Source organism: Scyliorhinus torazame, chromosome 12, assembly GCF_047496885.1.
Source record: "Scyliorhinus torazame isolate Kashiwa2021f chromosome 12, sScyTor2.1, whole genome shotgun sequence".
In the NCBI taxonomy this organism is placed as follows: Eukaryota; Metazoa; Chordata; class Chondrichthyes; order Carcharhiniformes; family Scyliorhinidae; genus Scyliorhinus; species Scyliorhinus torazame.
In genome coordinates, this window is record NC_092718.1 from 22,006,404 (window position 1) to 22,029,713 (window position 23,310).

At 48.4% G+C, this 23,310-nt stretch overlaps 1 protein-coding gene across 1 annotated transcript in view; it reads right to left on the bottom strand.

Annotated features, from left to right (window-relative positions):
- LOC140387426 (perilipin-2-like) overlaps positions 1-23,310 on the bottom strand; it is a 94,063-nt gene that overhangs the window by 65,197 nt on the left and 5,556 nt on the right. Inside the window, 2 exon segments of the mRNA XM_072470520.1 lie at positions 10,040-10,301; positions 11,517-11,599. Of these exon segments, the coding sequence (XP_072326621.1) occupies positions 10,040-10,301; positions 11,517-11,599 (345 nt within the window).

The window sequence follows — 23,310 nt, forward strand, 5'->3', positions numbered from 1 at the left end:
ATCGGATGGTTGGCCCCAGTGCAAGGCAATTGCCGATCACAAGTTTGAATTTCCCGGGCACTTGTCGAACAATCCTTGCCTGGGAACTTCCACCAGATTCCCCAGAGCAACCAGTTACACTGCCCTGGGGCCAGGAAGTTATGGGCTAAGATCTATCTTGTACATTCAGAATTACCATGACTAATATGATATAACAGGCAAACTACGGTCGAACACACCAAACTGCACAATAAATGGCAGATGTGCCCAAGACATATCTCTCACAATTCTGATTAACCCACCCTGACATCAGTGTCCACTGTGAGTGCCACACTCTCTACTTTGTCTCCCTCATGCTCTCATGAGAGATTGCCAGTCTTCACTTTCCAAGATTTCGACTCTGAATTCACTCCAAAGTCACTTTGACTCGGACTGCTTCAACGACTGCTCACCTACTGAGGGATAAATCTCTTCTCCTGAGATTCCATTGGCTTCCAGCGACTGAACACCAGCACCAACATGCCAAGCAGACATAACTGCTCCAAATTTCCTCAATTGTTTGTGGATTGGCCACGTGGCCTATCGCATTGGTGATGAATATAATCCAACGTAGCTTAAATCCTATAAGTATTCGGTGAAGGGTTAAAAGCTTGGGTTAGAGTGTGTTTGACTGCTGCAGTCACGTTTTAAAAATAACCTTGGTCTGAAAGACAACAAAGCTTTTAGGAGCCTGAGGTGCAATTAACCATTATAAAAACTTGAACTAATGCAATGTTGTTTTGCTTAAGGAGAATCTCTAGGAAGTTAATTAGTTTTCAGCTTGGTCAGGTGATGTCATTGCTGGGTGGAGCTAAGGCATCAGGCATTACAAGAAAGCACTTTCAGTATCAGTTCTGAGTCTGGCTTAAACTGAGATCAAGTATGGCAGATTGTTCTTACCGTAGGTTAGTTAAAAAAGATTAACTCTATTTAAAGCAGTGCGGACTTGTCTGAGGACAATGGGGAGCTGAAACAAGCCAGTTGAAACAGCTTGTCAAGAGATTTATTTCTCAAAGAATAACTCTGTAAGGCATGTGTTAGTAATAAAGTTTGTTTTACTATATCATGTCCCTAATTCTTCATGAAATCGTCCTGGGCAAAGTATCCTTTCCTCACAGTCTTACAAAATTAAAATTAAATATTGGGGTTTCTGTCCAGTATAATAGCCGCTGTTGGCATCTGGTCTGGGATTGTAATACATCTTGAGTAAGTCTGGCCTGACTCAAGTGAATACTTCATACTGCTTTATTTACACTATAAATAGGGTTAGCCCGTGGTCGGCACATCTCACATGAATACAGACTAGTCCATCTGCTCGACAGAGTATCTAGCACATGGCTGCTGATACCACTGCTACATCATGATATACATCGCTAATTCTTTACCATGACTATTCTATTAACCCATTTTACTACATCAACAACCTACAGCACGGAATCATCAACCTCCTGCTGTCTCTTCAGCTCTCTAATGCTTCTCCAGAGCTCTCACCAGCTGAACTGTCAGTACATTTTGCTGCCTGAAGCCTCTTCTTCATCGTCCTGTAGGATCAGAATCTCCTCCAACTGGACTTATTAAATATGAAACCCCAAAAGCTTCATGGACATAAAAATGCCAACAAACAGGCCAAATCTCAACATACAGAGGCAGGTTGCATTGTAGGGATTACTGGGACCGGACAGTGGCACAGTGGTTAGCACCGTTGCCTCACAGTGCCAGGGACAAGGGTTCGATTCGGAGCCTGGGTGACTGTGTGGAGTTTGCACATTCTCCCAATGTCTGTGTGGGTTTCCTCCGGTTTCCTCCCTTGGTCCAAAACTGTGCAGGTTAGATGGATTGGCCATGCTATATTTCCCCTTAGTTTCAAAGATTAGGTGGGATGACGGGGATAAGGTGGAGGAGTGGGCCTAGATAGGGTGCTCTATCGGAGGGTTGGTGCAGACTCGATGGGCCAAATAGCCTCGTTCTGCACTATAGGGATTCTAGAATTCTCTGCATCTTCAAAACATGCCAATACCGACACCAAATTGATATTCTGTAAAGTCATTGGGATATTCCCATCTCAAAGACAAAACAGTGGCCATCAGACAATCCAGTTAAAGGAACTGGGAGACCATCAGAGCTGATGGCCCCAGACAACAACTGTTATACAAGCAAACACTGCCAACAGCAAAGGGGCAGTAGGCTTTATCATATACATGATGTGGAGATGCCGGCGTTGGACTGGGGTGGGCACAGTAAGAAGTCTTACTACACTAGGTTAAAGTCCAACAGGTTTGTTTGGAATCATTAGCTTTTGGAGCACAGATCCTTCCTCAGGTGAATCCATATCATGTACATATCAAGGTAGGAGCCAGAGACGTTACACCTGAATAGGGTCTATTGCTTTGAGCGTGAAAACAACATCGCGATGAATGAGTTTGTCTAGACCAAAGCAGAAACCAGGCGAAAAGAGATTAAAAAGGCGCTAAGCACCGACCATCCAAACAAAATGTCTCCAGGAAATATACTTTGATATTTCCGATAAGAGTTTTCAAGAGCCAAGAACATAGGATCTGGCACTGCAGTCACTCAGGAGATTCAGGAACGGTCAACCTGATTAAAGACCAACCATGTGGGGAGCGGTATCAGCCAGATCGGAGGGAAAGTGGAACCGAGGTTAAGGATAGTTTAAGGGTGGCCACTAAATCCTGAGGGGGTTTGAGTCGAACCAGTTAACATTTGGGCAAAAACTTGGGGTTTTGCCTGTGGTATTTGTCATATCTTTAAGACATGGATGTTTAAGCAATGTACCTTTAAGAAAACAGTGATGTCAGAGAGTGGGTGGGGCTGGGTTTTAGGTCAACCATTTTGCAGGTTTATAGTTTCAGTTTAAAAAGCAGCGTGTGTGTGTCTGTGTGTTTCCAGAGAGCTGCAAGTTTTGAAAAGAGCTGGGTGTGTGTCTGTGTTTTGCAGTGAGCTGGATCTCTCCCATGAAAGACTATCTCTGGATCATTTGGGTGACTTAAAGTAAAGCCTTTAACCTGATGTGATTTGTTTAAAGGTGTTTAAGTCTCTTGGAAGTTTGAAGGAACCTTTTCAGGAATTATTTACTGTTGCAATATTTTCTGAGTTATCTTTGAAGTAAGGGGTGTTAAGAGATCCAATGTTTATTTAAGATATTAAGTTGAGTTCATGGAATAAAAAGTGTTTTGTGTTTAAAAACCCACGTGTCCATAATTGTAATTCCACACCTAGGGAAAAAGCCGCGTGCTTCAAAAGCAACAATCCATTAAAGGGAGAGGTTGGTTGAACTCCATGATACATTTTGGGGTTCTGAAAAGCCTTGCCCATAACATATTTTTAGTGGAGGTTTTTAGTGTTGCATGGCATCCTTACACGAGTTTGGAGCTCTTGTATTAGGACATTAGCAGTGTTTTTTAATTCATAAACATGCTTGTGGTTGAGCCTAAAACCCTGTGTCCACTAAGTTTGCCCTTCATAAAATCCTAAAGTGAAGAACTGACTGTAAGTGTAAATGGGATCTCCATCTCTTACATTCCCAATGGTTTCTCTCCCCAGTATTCCTACAGGTCATCTCCTCCTGGTTGCTCCATCCCCAGGGTCTCCCTCTCTGGGTCCTTTCTTTCTCTTTTCTGGGTGTCCCCATTATAATTGCGCCAAACCTGGATCCCTTGGTAGCTGTTTATCGCGTCACACTATGTACCTTCAATGTCCCGGATGGTCAAACTCTATAACTATCTAATACTAATCTTTATTATTGTCACAAGTAGGCTTACATTTACACTGCAATGAAGTTACTGTGAAAATCCCCTAGTCACCACATTCCGGCGCCTGTTCGGGTACACGGAGGGAGAATTCAGAATGCCCAATCCACCTAACAAGCACGTCTTTCGGGACTTGTAGGAGGAAACCGGAGCACCCGGAGGAAACCCACACAGACACAGGGAGAACGTGCAGACTCCGCACAGACAGTGACCCAAGCCAGGAATTGAACCTGGGACCATGGTGCTGTGAAGCAGCAGTGCTAACCATTGTGCTACCGTGCAGCCCACCGGAGAAAACACTGGAACATGGCATGCCTTGATACACGTGACAATAAACAAATCCAAATCCAAAAGTAATGTCACCCTTGGTCTCCATCAGGGCCGGTCAAGTTGACATTTCTTAACAATACTTGAAATGCCACTCTACAAAAGTTGCAAGGGGAATGTCTTGAATGCTGAATACTCATTTTGCTCACACATAATGTAAGAGCCGGTATCTCTCGGATCAAGTGACATTTGTGTTCAGATAAAAATCAATTAGTCAATATAGCTAGGGGGCTTTAGACAGATCAGCATTTAAATTGTTTTACAAAGACATCCTGTTGTGAACAACCTGCAGGATGCTGTCACATCTACAGGAATAATTTATACTATCCACGTGGATCAGCAAAAGAGTTGAAGCTTACTGAAACCAATATATATGTATAAGTTATGGATTATTTTGGATCCTGCAGCACATCACCATTCAACACAAATGTTGCAGAATGCTGGAATTTCGCACAATGCAAACGGTTTCATTCCTAGAAGACAACACCCTCTCCTGGAAGCTCAAGGGATTTGTTTTTGCTTCCAAGGTTTGAGAATAAGGTTCAAAAGGCACGGATGCATGTGAAGTGCTACATTTACCAGATAGGAACAGTCGGCAACAATCAGAATGACCTGGTCATTATTCTACCTCAACATCGTCTGTGTATTGTTATGGGCCAGGGTTTAGAGAACTCCAAAGTATATCATGGAGTTCACCTGACCTACAACTGTTTATCGATTTTGGTTACGATGAGCACAAGGGCGTGCCTATCAGGTGTTATTCAACAAAGGCCTTAAGCACTTTTAATGAAAAACAAGCTTTATTCTATGAATTTAGTTAACATTTTTATAAGCACACACAGTAAGCATTTTTATCAGCTACAAACATAAATACCCCACACAGCAACAGTAACCTATGTATGACCCTTAATAAATTTCCCTCTTTAACTGTTCCAATTTAATAACAAGATCCCATAAACCAGTACACCTTTTCAAAAGGTGTGGCCCAGCACACAGCACTCAAGACCTGGTTTGGATGCTCTTGTTTCTTTTCCAAAACAGCAGGTTTGAATTCCTTCCAGGAAGCAATTATTTCTTTTCAAGTTATCAAGCAGTCTGGGACAGCTTTTAAAATGAAAATAGGGAGACAAGCTAAGGTACTTCTCTTTCTGAGTACAGCAGCCAAATGTGAAAATGAAAGCCACAAACAAGCCCCAAACCACAGCGAAAGTAAAACCAAATCCCAGAGCCACAGCCCAGCACCACCCACACAATGACATCACTGAAGCCATGTGATCAGACAAAAACATTTCTTAAAGAGACACTATCCAGACCAAATACCACAAATTCCTTTCAAATGCTTCAAAAGTGAGACAATATTTACAATACGGATTACATTAACCAGCATCGCGCTCGACATTATTTCACGAGTTTAGCTCCTTGAGAAGTCTACCCCAATTTTGGATAAACCACATCAGAACTTTTGTTTTCTTTCAAGAGTAGGAACACCAGTTTATCTTTCATTCAATGATCGTATTTTTTCTGTCCTTCACCTAGTCCTTTCCATTGGCTCCCTGTAAAAGGCATGATCCCCTATGCAATCACTGGGGGTTTAGACAGATCAGTATTGTTTTGCAAAGACATCCCATTTTGAACAACCTGCACAATATTTCTATCGATGTGGCAACAATTTATACTACTCACTCAGATCAGCAAAAGAAGAGTTCAAATGCGAAGATTACTGAAACCAATATATATTTATACGTTATGGATCATTTTTGATCTTGCAACAAGTCATCACTCAACACAATGTTGCAGAATGCTGGAATTTCGCACAAAGCAAACGGCTTCATTCATGTTGCTTAAAATGTCTATTATCTTGGAATGTTACACCAGAAGCAGACCAAGCGGCTGATCAAATGCACACTCCAGTTTACCGCTCCAATTCCACTCCCCATCTAGGGCTGGTTTCGCACAGGGCTAAAGAGCTGGCTTTTAAAGCAGACCAAGGCAGGCCAGCAGCACGGTTCAATTCCCGTACCAGCCTCCCCGAACAGGCGCCGGAATGTGGCGACTAGGGGCTTTTCATTTGAAGCCTACTTGTGACAATAAGCGATTTTCATTTCATTTCATTTCATACCGCATGCCTATTGATATTTCCCTTTATTTAAGAAACTAACTTGCGTTTAGTGTTTCAGTAATAGTTATATTCTAAGTACAGCTTTTAAGATAAATGAATATTTTTTTATTCTGTGTGTCTTCGATGTCTTCAATGTGCCTCTCGCTGCTGGCCAGTGGAACTGTTCACCATTTTCCTCATTGGCATCCTTAAAATTCTGAACGTAATACCCCAGCATCTCTGACCACAAATACTCATCCCTGGTGATTCGACACTGCACAATTTCCATTATTCTTTTCCATAGGCTTTCGATAATGGGTTAGTGATGTAACTTGTTTTTTGACAAATTCAATCTTGTTTTCTTCCTTTTGTAACCTGTGTCTCTGGACCCCAAAAACCTTTGGGTGCAATTAAATTTTTTAAAAATCAGACTCATTTCTGGGCAGGATTAGTGAGGTCGTTCCCGAATTGCGAATTGCACATTGTTGTTATTTTGGCCCCAGTGGGGAACGCCCACATGAGGCCGCACTTAGCCGCATTTCCTGCACTTCGGAGCTCCGCCGAGTGGCGCCTCAACCGTGGAGCTCCAACGAGTGGTGCCATTTTTCCCTTGAACCCCCCCCTCCCTCTGCGCGAGCCCAGATACCCCCAATGTCCCAGATCATCTATAAGGAAGTCCTCGTGCCCCCCGCACCCCACCTCACAAGGGCAGGGCAACCCCAGGCCCGATACCTGGCACAGACAAAGTGCCAGCTTGGCACTGCCAGTATGGCAGTGCCACCTGCACATCCAGATGGCATTGCCAAAGTGCCAGGGTGGCTGAATTCTCTGCTCCCGAGGAGGCGCGCGCCGTTCACTGGTGGTGGGATTCTCTGCTCATGCTGCTGTCAATGGGAATTCCCATTGAAGCCACCCCATGCCGCCGGGAAACCCACTGGCAGAGGGTGCGCTGCCCGCAGGACCAGAGGATCCCACCAACAACGCATGGCCAGAGAATTCCGGCCAGTATTTAGGGTTCATTTCCTGACACCAGATTCCTTAAGCAATTGCTCTGCTCCGAACTCAATCACAGCACGAGACTTCGAGGGGGATAGCGGAAACATTTTAGGGGTGTTCTCAAGGGAGCCCTGAAGGGGTTGAACTGGCCCATCAACCCATGGAGACCGTGGCTGATGGTTGATCAAAATGGGGAATGAGGAAATCACTGAACATGTCGAGAGACTCCGTCGGGAACATGCAAGAGGTAAAGTCAAGGTATCGACCTGCAAACAGCCCATGTACCCAACCATTCAAGCAGCGTGTACCTCGCACGTGGCAGAGTCTGAAAATCATGCATATCAGCCATCTCAAAACTTATCGAACTGGAGGGGAAGCAAATCACCCTCGGTCCTGAGGGACTGGCCAAGGAGGAGGAAGAAGCCAGTGTTCTTCAGAAAGTGCGAGGTGCTTAATTGAATACATGGTAGCTATAGCTTCATGTCCATAAATTTCCGATACTTCCAAGGTGCCATCCGAATGTTTTCAGCACAGAGCAGATACTTCCATGTTTCCGGTAGACATGGGGAAAAAGAAAACTAGCCTGAGCCACCTCGGTGAACCACCTAGTAGCCATGGGCTACCAAGTCATAGAATGATAAAGCATAGAACATACAGTGCAGAAAGAGGCCATTCGGCCCATCGAGTCTGCACCGACCCACTTAAGCCCTCACTTCCACCCTATACCCGTAACCCAATAACACCTCCTAACCTTCTTTGGACACTAACGGCAATTTAGCATTGCCAATCCACCTAACCTGCACGTCTTTGGACTGTGGGAGGAAATCGACACAGACACGGGGAGAACGTGCAGACTCCGCACAGACAGTGACCCAGCGGAGGATCGAACCTGGGACCGTGGCGCTGTGAAGCCCCAGTGCTAGCCACTTGTGCTACCGTGCTGCCCCAAAAGAGGCCATTCAGCCCAAATGTCTGTGTTGGCTCATTGGTAGAGCTATCCAATTAACACCACAGCCCTGCTTTTCCCCTATAGTTTGCTAAGTTTTTCCTTCAAATATTTGTCCAGTTCTCTTTTAAATGTTATTCCTGAATTCTCTGGAGGTCTTGTGGTGCAGTGGGTAGCGTTCCTGCCTCTGAGTCAGAAGCTCTGGGTACAAATCCCACACCTGGACTTGATGGCCAAGGAAGGTTTGTTCATAACAAGGCCAAAACAGGAGTGTCAATCTACAAAATCCTTCCAGCACACACCAATGACAGGCAGTTTAAAAAAAATTAATTTCACGGGATGTGGGCATCGCTAATTAGGGTAGCATTTATTGCCCATCCCTAGTTGCCCATCAGAAGGTGCTGGTGAGTTGCCTTCTTGAACTGCTGCAGTCTTTCAGGTGTAGGTACACCCACTGTGCTGTTAGGGAGGGAGTTCCAGGATGTTGTCCCAGCGACAGTGAAGGAACGGTGATATATTTCCAAGTCAGGGTGGGGGGGGGGGGGGAACCTCCAGGTGGTGGGGTTCCCAGGTATCTGCGGCTCTTGGCCTTCTAGATGGTAGTGGTCGTGGGTTTGGAAGGTGCTGTCGAAGGAACCTTGGTGAGTTCCTGTAGTGCATCTTGTAGATGGTACACATGGCTGCCACTGTTCACCGGTGGTGGTGGGTTTGAAAGTTTGTGGAACAGGGAGCAATCAAGCGGGCTGCTTTGTCCTGGATGGTGTCGAGCTTCTTGCATGTTGTTGGAGCTGCACTCATCCAGCCAAGTAGAGAGTATTCCATTACACTCCTGACTTGTGCCATGTAGATGGTGGACAGGCTCTGGGGTGTCAGGAGGTGAGTTACTTACCATAGGATTCCTAGCCTTTGATCTGCCCTGGTAGCCACAGTATTAATATGGCTAGTCCAGTTCAGCTTCTGATCAATGCTAACCCCCAGGATGTTGATTGTGGGGGATTCATCGATGGTAATGCCATTGAATGCAAAAGGACAATGGTTAGATCCACTCTTGTAGGAGATGGTCATTGCCTGACACTTGTGTGGCGCGAACGTAACGTACCACTTGTCAGCACAAGCCTGGATATTGTCCAGGTCTTGCTGCATTTGGACATGGACTGCTTCAATATCGGAGGAGTCACGAATGGTGCTGAACATGTTTGCGGACCGCAAACATCCTCACTTCTGACCTTATGATGGAAGGCAGGGCATTGATGAAGCAGTTGAAGATGATTGGGCCTTGGACACTACGCTGAGGAACTCCTGGAGCTGAGATGATTGACCTCCAACCACCACAACCATCTTCCTTTGTTAATCATAGAATAGAATTTACAGTGCAGAAGGAGGCCATTCGGCCCGTCGAGTCTGCACCGGCTCTTGGAAAGAGCACCCTACCCAAGGTCAACAGCCCCACCCTATCCCCATAACCCAGTAACCCCACCCAACACTAAGGGCAATTTTGGACACTAAGGGCAATTTATCATGGCCAATCCACCTAACCTGCACATCTTTGGACTGTGGGAGGAAACTGGAGCACCCGGAGGAAACCCACGCACACACGGGGAGGATGTGCAGACTCCTCGGGTTAAGAGTGGGAGAGACTTCTGGTCAGCCACACTGGATGAACAGTGACCCTCCCTCAAGCTATCAGCCTCTGGCGACAGGCAAGCAACCCGATCCAGGCAAAACTTCGCAAATTCTGCCTTGGGCACCACAAGGTGCACAAAGAGAAACAACAACAACAGAATTTGCTTCTCGGTGTGAATAATTCATGTAATCTTGAAATCAAACATAAAGGAATGGTAAGCAAATTAGTGTTTTTTTGTGAAAAGCGAATTGGAGGATTCTTACTATTTTCAACTTCATTTGGCAGGTAAGAGTCAACCAGCTCCTCAGATGTCGATAAGGCAGCATCAACTCCATGAGTCAGCGATCTCCCAATTCTGCTACTTAGGGCAGACGTCACACTTCCATTCACTAAGACTTTTGTTTTCTCCAGGCTGCAGGTGACCACGTGTGCTGCTTTGTCAGAAACATGAAGGATAGAACTGGCGACTTCATCTCTGATGCCTTTCATTCTCCTAATGGCCATTTCTTTCACATCGCACGCAATCTGCAAAGGTAACAATGCAGATATTAATTGCCGCATTGTCGGTTAATGCCTTGATTGGATGAGTCGCTTAAACCTGACAACACAAGCTTAAAACACAAGCTTTTGAATACCTGAAAAGGTATACTGCAGCCCCATCTACTCTCATCGCTGAGCTTAATCTATAGATTTCATCACATAAAAAAACGCAAGGCAAACTGGAACAAGAAAAATTCAACCAAATCCACTTTGAAGTTCACCTGCTGGAAACTAGATTTAGATTTATTGTCACATGGCACTTTTCACGTGTAATGAAAAGTATTATTCTGCGTACAGTCCAGACAGATCGTTCCACACAAGAAAAACATAGGACTTACGATAAATACACAATGTAAATACATAGACTAGACATTGGGTGAAGCATCGGAGTGTACACTCAGTAGAGAAGATGTGAGGAGAGATCAGTTCAGTCTATAAGAGGGTCATTCAGGAAGCTGGGAACAGCGGGGAAGAAGCTGTTTTTGAACATGCTAGTGTGTGTTCTCAGACTTTTCTATCTCCTGCCCGATGGAAGAGGTTGGGAGAGAGAATAACCCAGGTGGGAGGGGTCTTTGATTATGCTGCCCGCTTTCCCCAGGCAGCAGGCGGTGTAGACAGAGTCAATGGATGGGAGGGGATTTCACGTGATGGACTGGGCTGTGTTCACGACTCTCTGTCGTTTTGTATGGTCTTGGGCCGAACAGTTGCCATACCAGGCTGTGATGCAAGCAGATAGGATGCTTTCTATGGTGTATCTGCATAAATTAGTATGAGAAGCAGAAAATGCCAAGAAACTCCAGCGGCTAGAGAGAAAAGGGGGAAAAATGAGCTATTCCCAAAACATGAACCCATCTTTTACTTCACAGAAGCCAAAAGAACTATTCCGTATTCCCAGTATTTGTTTAATCTTCGCTCATCAACCCTTTCACACTCATCTTTCTTGTGATTCCTTGTAGCAAGAGACTTTGTGCAACACCTTCTCCAACTCTCCACAGAGATTGACACTGTTGGTATCTCTGCAAGCTTCCTTTCGCAACAGCTCACGCTATGTTCACAAAAATGTATTTTTCTTCTCAATGTCAACAGTAATAAAGAGCAGGAGAAAGAAGAGGCCTTAAGCCATCGTACAACTTCCTTTCAACTTTCCAGCAATGGTTTTACTTCTAAACCTGGTGATGATAATGAAAGGTTGACACTCACTTTTGTGGAGTCCTGGTGAAGTACAGGAAACTTTGCCTCAAGATGGTCAAGTCCTTTACAAGCATAATCATTGGCACCTGCAACTAGAAGCCATAATATTCATGGTCATCACACACGTGAAACAACAAAATACAGAAGTTCTTTGAACACTAAGTATATGCTTGGTACTTCTTATTCTGCAATATAGAGCAAGTATATGCCTGTTGAGAGGTATTGTGGGACAGCAGGCAGCGTTCCTGCCTCTTAGCCATAAGCTTTGGGTTCAAATTTCAGACACCCACTAGCCTCTGTGTAAAACATTTCCTCCTCAAGTCTTCTCCACACCTTCTGCCACTTTCATGTCCCCTGATTCTCGAATTCTCCACCAAGGTAAACAATTTTATTCTGTCCATGATACCTCTTCCCCTCACAACTTTGTACACCTCAATTAAATTACCCCTGTGCCTTCTTTGTGTGGTAATAACCACTGTTGTATATATTAGGAGATGTGTGGTAAGGCCCTGTACTACAGGTACGGGGGTAGTCCCTGTCTGCTGGCTCCACCCAGTAGGCGGAGTATAAATATGTGTGCTCCCTATACAGCAGCCATTTGCTGTAGGAGGCCACACATCTTAGAGTAATAAAGCCTCAGTTGTATTCAACTCTCGTCTCTGTGCAATTGATCGTGCATCAATTTATTACTCTAAGATTTTCAGAAGATGGACCTCCGCATCAAGTCGGATCGCCTGCAGCTGGATCCGCAATCAAGCGATGCCAAAAAGGACTTTCAACACTGGCTAACTTGTTTCGAAGCTTACATCAGGTCTGCACCAGACCCAATCCCGGAAAATCCAGATAATCTACTCGCGGCTGAGCTCCAACGTCTTTCCTCTTATCCAGGACGCGCCGACCTATGATGAAGCCATGGTGCTACTGAAAGAGAACTACGGCCAGCGTGCTTTAATTCCTCTGGTCAGAGACTGTGACTGTCAGGCCGTCACGGCCACGGAATATCGAACCTCCTCATGCGGGACGCCTTCGTTACGGGGATAGGGTCAGACCTCAAATGCCCGCGACTTTTAGAGAGGGCCACGCTAGACCTCGCAGCAACAAAAAAACTGCCACTATCGATGACGGTCGACTCGTGCAATATTCAGGCTGCACCCCCAGCCGCACAGCCCAACCCTTCTACACATCGTGGACTCCGCAGACGGCCGCCCCGCCGGGGGCCTCACCCAGTCAATACGCCTGTGCCACGCGCCAGCCAGCCAACCCCGGAAGCCCCCGATGTTACTTCTGCGTGCAACAGAAACACCCTCACCAACGCTGCCCGGCCCGCACCGCCCTTTGCAAGGCCTGCGGCAAGAAGGGGCACTTCGCTGCGGTGTGCCAGGCCCACTCAAGTCGCCGCTATTGCCCCGACTCCCCTCGCGTACGGACAATGGGCGCCGCCATCTTCACCTCCCCGGACCACGTGCGGCCAGTGGGCGCTGCCATCTTCTCCCCCTCAGACCACGCGCGGCCAGTGGGCGCCGCCATCTTCTCCCCCTCAGACCACCCGCGGCCAGTGGGCGCCGCCATCTTCCCCTTCTCGGACCATGTGCGGCCCATGGGCGCTGCCATCTTTTTCAACCCCCGCCACGTGTGGCCCGTGGGCGCCGCCATCTTGTCCACCTCAGGATCTCTAAGCGCCGCCATCTTCTCTTCCCCACGGCACATGGGCACCACCATTGTTCCAGGACCCATGCCCTCCGGGCACCCCATCGTTCGACACCAGCGACAACCAGCCACGACTCGCCTCGGTCACGATCGACCAGTCTCGCCCGCACAATCTAGCCACCGCCTCGACAAGCGTGAAGATCGATGGGCACAAAACCTCTTGCCTGCTGGACTCCGGGAGCACCGAAAGCTTCATCCATCCCGATACGGTAAGGCGCTGCTCCCTTGCGGTACACCCCGCCAATCAAAGAATCTCCCTGGCCTCCGGATCCCACTCCGTAGCGATCTGGGGATACTGTATAGGAGAATTCAGCGGCTTCCGCCTCTACGTCCTCCCCAACCTGTGCGCTGCCCTGCTACTCGGCCTGGACTTCCAGTGTAACCTCCAGAGCCTACCACCCCTCACTGTGTGTGGCCTCACGATCCTAAAGGTCGGCCCACCTTCCCTATTCGCAAACCTAACCCCGGATTGCAAACCCGTCGCCACCAGGAGCAGACGGTACAGCACCCAGGACAGGACCTTCATCAGGTCCGAGGTCTAGCGGCTGCTTCGGGAAAGCATCATCGAGGCCAAGTGATAGTGATGAAAACTGGGGAGAAACACAGAATGGTCGTGGACTACAGCCAGACCATCAATAGGTACACGCAGCTCAACAAGTACCCCCTCCCACGCATATCTGATATGGTCAATCAGATTGCACAGTACCGGGTCTTCTCAACTGTAGACCTCAAATCCGCCTACCACCAGCTCCCCATCCGTAAAGCGGACCGTCCATACACTGCCTTCGAGGCAGACGGCCGCCTCTACCATTTTCTCAGGGTTCCCTTCGGCGTCACCAACGGGGTCTCGGTCTTCCAAAGGGAGATGGATCGAATAGTCGACCGGTACAGGTTGCGGGCACCTTCCCGTACCTAGACAATGTCACCATCTGCGGCCACGATCAGCAGGACCACAATGCCAACCTTGCCAAATTTCTCCACACCGCCACTCCCCTAAACCTCACCTATAACAAGGAGAATTGCGTATTCAGCACCAACCGTTTAGCCATCCTCGACTATGTGGTCCAGAACGGAGTTCTGGGGCCCGATCCCGACCGCATGCACCCCCTCATGGAGCTCCCCCTTCCCCACTGCCCCAAGGCCCTCAAACGCTGCCTGGGGTTTTTTTCATACTACGCCCAGTGGGTCCCAAACTACGTGGACAAGGTCCGCCCACTCATCCAGTCCACCCTTTTCCCCCTGACGGCCGAGGCTCAACATGCCTTCAACCGTATTAGAGCCGATATCACCCAGGCCACGATGCATGCAGTAGACGAGACGCTGCCCTTTCAAGTGGAGAGCGACGCATCAGACGTCGCCCTAGCCGCCACGCTCAATCAGGCAGGCAGGCCCGTGGCATTCTTTTCCCGCACCCTTCATGCCTCAGAAATTCGGTACTCCTCCGTCGAAAAAGAGGCCCAAGCCATCGTTGAAGCAGTGCGGCATTGGAGGTATTACCTGGCCGTCAGGAGATTCACTCTCCTCACTGACCAACAGTCGGTAGCCTTCATATTCAATAACACACAGCGAGGTAAGATCAAAAATTATAAAATCCTGAGGTGGAGGATCGAGCTCTCCACCTACAACTACAAAATTTTGTATCGCCCCGGCAAGCTCAACGAGCCCCCAGATGCCCTATTCCAAGGTAGATGTGTCAGCGCACAGGTAGCCCGTCTCCGGACCCTGCACGATAACCTTTGTCACCCGGGAGTCACATGGTTGTACCATTTCATAAAGGCCCGCAATCTGCCCGACTCCGTCGAGGAAGTCAGGGCAATCACCAGGGACTGCCAGGTCTGTGCGGAGTGCAAACCGCACTTCTACCAGCCGGACCGCGTGCGCCTGGTGAAGGCCTCCCACCCCTTTGAACGCCTCAGTGTGGATTTCAAAGGGCCCCTCCCCTCCACCGACCGTAAGTGGGTCGGTGCAGACTCGATGGGCCGAATGGCCTCCTTCTGCACTGTATGTTCTATGTTCTATGTTCTATGTAACACGTATTTCCTCAGTGTGGTCGCTGAATACTCATTTCAGAGATGTCTGCCACCGTCATCAAAGCCCTCAACACAATCTTTGCGCTGTTTGGCTTCCCCGCCTACATCCACAGTGACAGGGGATCCTCATTCATGAGTGATGAGCTGCGTCAGTTCCTGCTCAGCAGAGGTATCGCCTCCAGCAGGACGACCAGCTATAACCCCCGGGGAAATGGCAAGGTGGAGAGGGAGAACGGGACGGTCTGGAGGGCCGTCCAACTGGCCCAGCGGTCCAGGAATCTCCCTGCCTCCCGCTGGCAGGAGGCCGTCCACGATGCACTGCACTCCATTCGGTCGCTACTATGCACCGCCACTAATGACACACCCCATGAACGACTCTTTGCCTTCCCCAGGAAGTCCACATCCGGGGTGTCGCTCCCGACTTGGCTCGCAGCTCCAGGACCCGTACTCCTCCGTAGGCATGTCCGATTCCACAAGGCGGACCCGTTGGTTGAAAGGGTGCAGTTACTCCACGCTAACCCCCAGTATGCCTATGTAGCGTACTCCAACGGCCGCCAGGATACTGTCTCCCTCAGGGACCTGGCACCAGCAGGTTCCACACACACACACATCCCTCCGGCCCGGCTCCACCCCCCCCCCCCCGGCACACCCAGCAGCAACCCCCCCCCCCCCCCCCCCCCCAAGGACCATCCGTCCTCCCCCTGCCCACGCCCGAGGATGAAGAGGATTTCGGCACGCTCCCCGAGTCACAGAGGACCAGACAAACACCGGAACGCCTCCACCACTGCGTCGCTCCCAATGCCACATCAGGGCCCCGGACCGGCTAAATCTATAATTGGTTCGGGACTACCAAACCACCTTGTACTGGACTTCAGAACGAAATATTTTTTTTTCGCTTCTATATATTAAACTTGCTCTGTATATCGTTCTCCACCACCCCCACTGGACTCAATTTTAACAGGGGGTGAATGTGATAATCACCACTGTTGTATATATTAGGAGATATTAAGGCCCTGTACTACAGGTAGGGGGGTAGTCCCTGCCTGCTGGCCCCGCCCAGTAGGCGGAGTATAAATATGTGTGCTCCCTATACAGCAGCCATTTCGCCAGCTGCTGTAGGAGGCCACACATCTTAGAATAATAAAGCTTCAGTTGTATTCAACTTTCGTCTCTGTGCAATTGATCGTGCATCACTTTGCTCCAAGGAAAATAACCCCGACCTATCCTCGTAGCTATACTTTTCCAGGTATACCCTGACAACATTCTTGTAAACTTCCTCTGCACTCTACCCAGAGCAATTATGGCCTTTCAGTAATGTGGTGACCAGAGCTGCCAGTTGTGGCCTCACCAGTGTTTTATACCATTCCAACATTATGTCCTTACTCTGTACCTCTGCCAATGCAGGTGAGCATTCCATATGCTTTCTTTTCAACCTTGTCCACTTGAACTGCTGCCTTTAGGGACCTGTGTACCTGTACACCAAGATCTCTCACTTTGTCTACCTCTCTTAGCATATTCCCATTTCTTGTGTACTCCCTATAACTGTTTGATCTTCCTATGCCTTACCGTATCTGGATGGATGAAGTGTGAGGCATGACCTCACACTTCTCTGTGTTAAATTCCATCTGCCACTTTATCGCCACCAACCAATCTATATCATTTTGAAGAATATTGCTATCCTCTACACTGTCCGCCATTCGGCCAAACATCTGTTGTCCGCAAATTTCCCAATCATGCCCCACACGGTCACGTCAAAATCATTGAAAATAACACAAAAGCACAAACAGTAAGGGTCCCAACACCGAGCTCTTTGGAACAATACTTGAAACAACTTTCCAATTGTGAGGGCAGCCATTGACCTTTACCCTTTGATTCCTGTTACTAAGCCAACTTTTCATCCAGCTGACTGCATTGCCCTGTAGCCCATGGGGCAGGATTCTCCGTCCCACCGTAACCATTTTCTGGTGGCGCGCACCACCCCACCCCACCCCACCCCCTGGCAGCGGCGTTCTCCATCCCGCCAGCCGGCCAATGGAGTTTCCATTGTGGGTACCCTTACGCTGTTGGGAAAGCCACGGGCGTGAGTGCGCTGCCGGCGAAATGGAGGATCCCGTTGGAGAATTCAGTCCCATGGGCTTTTACTTCTTTGACCAATCTGCCATGTGGGACCTTGTCAAACACCTTGATAAAATCCACGTACGCAACATCCACTGCACTACCTTCATCAACCCTTCTTGTCACTTCCTCAAAGAATTCAATCAAATTTGTGAGGCAAAACCTTCCTTTAACAAATCTATGCTGACCCTCCCTGACTAGTCCATGCCTTTCTACGTGACAGTTAATCCTATTTCTCAGGATTGGTTCTACTAACCACCACCAACGCAAGACTAATTGGCTTATAATTGTTTGGCATTTCCTTCGACCCCTTTTTAAACAATGGAACCATGTTTGCATTTCTCCAGTCTTCCAGCATCTCCCCTGCATATGGTAAGGATTGGAAATCATCATCAAAGCATCTGCTATCTCCTCCGTGACCTCCTTCAGCAGCCTCAGAAACAATCCATCTGATCCTGGTGACTTACCAACTTTCAAGGATTCCAACCCTCTGACTACTTCCTCTCTTTTTCTGATTATCTCATCCAATATCTCACAGTGTTCCTCCTGGACTACTCTGTCTGCATCATCCCATTCCTTTGTAAACACGGAGACAAAATATTCATTTAAAACTCTTCCCACAGCCTCTGTCTCTACACACATTCCCTTTGTTATCTCTGATAGATGCCACTTTTTTACTTAACTAATCTTTTATCATTAACATATTGGTAAACCTTGTTTGGGTTATCTTCAACTTTATTTACCAATCTTTCATCATGCCCTCTTTTAGATTTCCTTATTTCCTTTTTGACTTTGTACCTGCACGTCCTATACTCGGCTAGGATATCTGCAGTGTTTAGTTCTTTGTGCCTATTGCACGCTTTCCTTTTCTTAGAATTTACAGTGCAGAAAGAGGCCATTCGGCCCATCGAGTCCGCACCGGTCCTTGGATCGAGCACCCCACTTAAGCCCACACCTCCACCCTATCCCCGCAACCGAATAACCCCACCTGTTTGATCTTCCCCTGTATTCTGTTAGACAACCAGGAGGGGTCTAGATTTGGCAGTACCGCTCTTATTTTTGGAGGGGACATGTCTACTTTGTACATTCAGGGTTTTGCTTTTTAGTCCTTCCTACTGGTTTTCCATTGATTTATCCTCTAGCAGTGCTGGCCAGTCCACCTCAACCATGTCCCTTCTCATTCCTGCAGAATTTGCCTTCCACCAGTTCAACACTTTTACTCCTGCTTTATCCCTGTCCTTTCCCATGGTAACGCTGAATCTAACTGAATTGTGATCACTATCGCCGACATGGTCGGCAACGGTCACTTCACCCATTTGCCCTTCTTCCTAACAAGTATTTCCTCGAGCTTACCAGTCTGTTTCACACTGTCCTCTCCAACAATATGGCCCCTCTCATTTGTAAATGCAGAAGAAAAGTACTCGTTCAAGACCTCGCCTATCTCTTCAGACTCAATGCACAATCTCCCGCTACAGTCCTTGTTCGGACCTACCCTCGCTCTAGTCATTCTCATATTTCTCACATATGTGTAAAAGGCCTTGGGGTTTTCCTTCATCCTACCCGCCAAAGATTGTTCATGCCCTCTCTTAGCTCTCCTAATCCCTTTCTTCAGTTCCCTCCTGGCTATCTTGTATCCCTCCAGCGCCCTGTCTGAACCTTGTTTCCTCAGCCTTACATAAGTCTCCTTCTTCCTCTTAACAAGACATTCAACCTCTCTTATCAACCATGGTTCCCTCACTCGACCATCTCTTCCCTGCCTGACAGGAACATACATATCAAGGACACGTAGTACCTGTTCCTTGAACAAGTTCCACATTTCACTTGTGTCCTTCCCTGACAGCCTATGTTCCCAACTTATGCACTTCAATTCTCGTCTGACAACATCGTATTTACCCTTCCCCCAATTGTAAACCTTGCCCTGTTGCACGCACCTATCCCTCTCCATTACTAAAGTGAAAGTCACAGAATTGTGGTCACTATCTCCAAAATGCTCCCCCACTAACAAATCTATCACTTGCCCTGGTTCATTACCAAGTACCAAATCCAATATGGCCTCCCCTCTGGTCGGACAATCTACATACTGTGTTAGAAAAGCTTCCTGGACACACTGCACAAACACCACCCCATCCAAACTATTTGATCTAAAGAGTTTCCACTCAATGTTTGGGAAGTTGAAGTCACCCATGACTACTACCCTGTGACTTCTGTACCTTTCCAAAATCTGTTTCCCAATCTGTTCCTCCACATCTCTGCTACTATTGGGGGGCCTATAGAAAACTCCTAACAAGGTGACTGCTCCTTTTCTATTTCTGACTTCAACCCATACTACCCCAGTAGGCAGATACTCCTCGAACTGCCTTTCTGCAGCTGTTATACTATCTCCATTAACAATGCCACCCCCCACCTCTTTTACCACCCTCCCTAATCTTATTGAAACATCTATAACCAGGGACCTCCAACAACCATTTCTGCCCCTCTTCTATCCAAGTTTCCGTGATGGCCACCACGTCGTAGTCCCAAGTACCGATCCATGCCTTAAGTTCACCCACCTTATTCTTGATGCTTCTTGCATTGAAGTATACACACTTCAATCCACCCCGTGCCTGCAAGTACTCTCCTTTGTCAGTGTTCCCTTCCCCACTGCCTCACTACACGCTTTGGTATCCTGAATATCGGCTAGCTTAGTTGCTGGACTCCAAATCCGGTTCCCATTCCCCTGCCAAATTAGTTTAAACCCTCCCGAAGAGTACTAGAAAACCTCCCTCTCAGGATATTGGTGCCCCTCTGGTTCAGATGCAACCCGTCCTTCTTGTACAGGTCCCACCTTTCCCAGAATGCGCTCCAATTATCCGAATACCTGAAGCCCTCCCTCCTACACCATTCCTGCAGCCACGTGTTCAGCTGCACTCTCTCCCTATTCCTAGCCTCGCAATCACGTGGCACCGGCAACAAACCAGAGATGACAACTCTGTCTGTCCTGGCTTTTAACTTCCAGCCTAACCCCCTAAACTCGTTTATTATCTCCACACCCCTTTTCCTACCTACATCGTTGGTACCAATGTGCATCACGACTTCTGGCTGCTCCCCCTCCCCCTTAAGGATCCTGAAGATACGATCCGAGACATCCCTGGCCCTGGCACCCGGGAGGCAACATACCTTCCGGGAGTCTCGCTCGCGACCACAGAATCTCCTACCTGTTCCCCTAACCATTGAATCTCCTACTACTATTGCTTTTCTATTCACCCCCCTTCCCTTCTGAGCCCCAGAGCCAGACTCAGTGCCAGAGACCTGGCCGCTAGGGCCTTCCCCCGGTAGGTCATCCCCCCCAACAGCATCCAAAACGGTATACTTGTTTTGAAGGGGAACGGCCACGAGGGATCCCTGCACTGTCTGCCTGTTTGTTTTCTTTCCCCTGACTGTAACCCAGCTACACTTGTCCTGTACCTTGGGTGTGATTACCTCCCTGTAACTTTTCTCTATCACCCCCTCTGCCTCCCGGATGATCCGGAGTTCATCCAGCTTCAGCTCCAGTTCCCTAACACGGTCTTTGAGGAGCTGGAGTTGGGTGCACTTCCCGCAGGTATAGTCAGCGGGGACACCAGTGGTATCCCTCACCACATACATCCTACAGGAGGAGCATGCAACTGACCTAGCCTCCATCCCCTCTTACCTTACAGAATATAGCTGCCCTGTGGACCAACTGGACCTCCGCCCTCCGACTCTGCTCCCAGTCAGCTGCATTCTCTGTAAACTCCTGGCTCCCTTCTCGCTCTTTGCGGAAATGTAGGAAACAAAATGAAAGGAGCGCCTTACTCCCTCCTCACCTAACTCCCTCAGTCACCAAACTCTCACTATAGCACTCAAATGCACCAAATTCAGCACTCAGTGCAAACAAAGTCTGCACTGTAGGGGATCACTTTTATACTGTGAAAGTCCTGTTGTTCTTATAGGCAGAAATTTGCCTCCAGATTTGGGGCTGGATTTTCCATTTGGGAGACTAAGTCCCAGGCCGGCGTGAAAACGATGGTGTTTTACGCCAGGAAAACTGGCGCAAAACGGCCACCGATTTGCCATTTTGCTGGGGGATAGCAGGGAGGTAGCGTAGAGTTCCCAGCTCTGGCTGCCGATATGGCCCTGAGCATTGCTGGGTCCGTGGCCTGGCAAGCGCACGGCAGCAGAATGCAGCGGCCGCGCCATGCTTCATGGCCGACTCAGCCCGCAGACCCGGACCACAAAAATAGTACCCCCCTTCAGCCGCTCGCGCGCCCCGGGCAGCCCGTCCACAGAGCCCCCAGCCCCGAATGAAGCCTCCCCTGCCCGCGGATCGGCCCTCCCCCGACTGTGACGGCGCTGGACTGAGTCCGCAGCCGCTATGCAGAGTTCCCGACGGGTGAGACCACACGTGTCCCACGCCGTCGGGCACTCGGCCGGTCGGGGACGGATCATCACGGGGCAGGCCTCAGGCAATGGCCTGAGGCTGTGGATACGTGGCGCGGCGTACTCCTAGAGTATGCCGCTTTTCAGGGGGCGGAACATCGCAAAAGCCCCAATTTCGACATCATCGGAGATTCTCCTCCCCCTCGCTGAACGCGATTTTGGCGTCGGGGAGCGGAGAATCCAGCCCATGATCTTCCATCTCCTTTTCACTATTTGAGGGTCTATAGTATATTCCCAGTAGTGTGACTGTGCCTTTTATATTTCTAAACTCAACCCATAAAGCCTCATTTATTGACCCGTTTTGTATATCATCCGTTCTCACAGCTGGAATTGCTTCTTTAACCATGAATATTACTCCCCCCTCTTTTTTATCACCCACTCTAATTGTGTCGGAAGACTCTATAATCATTGATATTGAGCTGGCATTTTCGTCCCTCCTTTAGCCAGGTTTCCGTTATCGCAATTATATCCTGCTGCCATGTGTCTCTATCTCTGCCCTTAATTCATCTACCCTGTTTGTAATACTCCTGGCATTGAAGTATATATAGTTCAGCCCCGTCATTTTCCCTTGCTGGACACTTTGTAAGTTTTGCTTCTCCTGTAATTCGGTCCATCAATACATCTTCCACATCACTAGCTAATGTTTTACCTCCATTTTCCTGATCCGAATCCAGCCTATCTGATCCTACTTCTGGGTTTCCATCCTTGTGCCACACTGGTTTAAATACTCCCCATTTGGACTTGCAAGTTTTCAAGAATAATTAAATCACAGACTTGGCGCTGGATTCTCCGCTGGTGGAATTCTCCATTGCACCAGCAGTCCACCCACGCCCGGGATTTTCCCAACGGTGTGGGGCTGCCCACAATGGGAAACCCCATTGGCCGGCTGGCGGGACGGAGAATCCCACTGCCGGCGGTGGCGCGCCGCACCAGAAATGGTAGCACAGTGGTTAGCACCGTTGCTTCACAGTTCCAGGGTCCCAGGTTCAATTCCCAGCTTGGGTCACTGCCTGTGCGGAGTCTGCACGTTCTCCCTGTGTCTGCGTGGGTTTCCTCCCACAGTCCAAAGCTGTGCAGGTTAGGTGGATTGGCTATGCTAAATTGCCCTAAAGTGTCCAAAAAAGGTTAGTTTGGGTTACGGGGATAGGGTGGAGGTCTGGAGATAGGGTGGAGGTGTAGGCTTGGGTGGGGTGCTCTTTCCAAGGCCCGGTGCAGACTCAATGGGCCGAATGGCCTCCTTCTGTGAATTCTATGATTCTATGAAACCTGGTTCGGCAGGACGGAGTATACGGCCCATGATATTTTAAAATGCAATTAGCCTTTGGTAAATTATAAAACAAAGTGCTAAAATATCAGGAATTCTACATTGACTTGAACAAATCAGATTGAGGGAGCAGAGCTTTAATAAATTAACACGAAGGGAAAACAAAGTTTGACGATTCTGTTAGCTATGATCGCAGGGGAGACTAGGACCCGGGGGCACAGCCTTAGAATAAAAGGGAGTCACTTTAGAA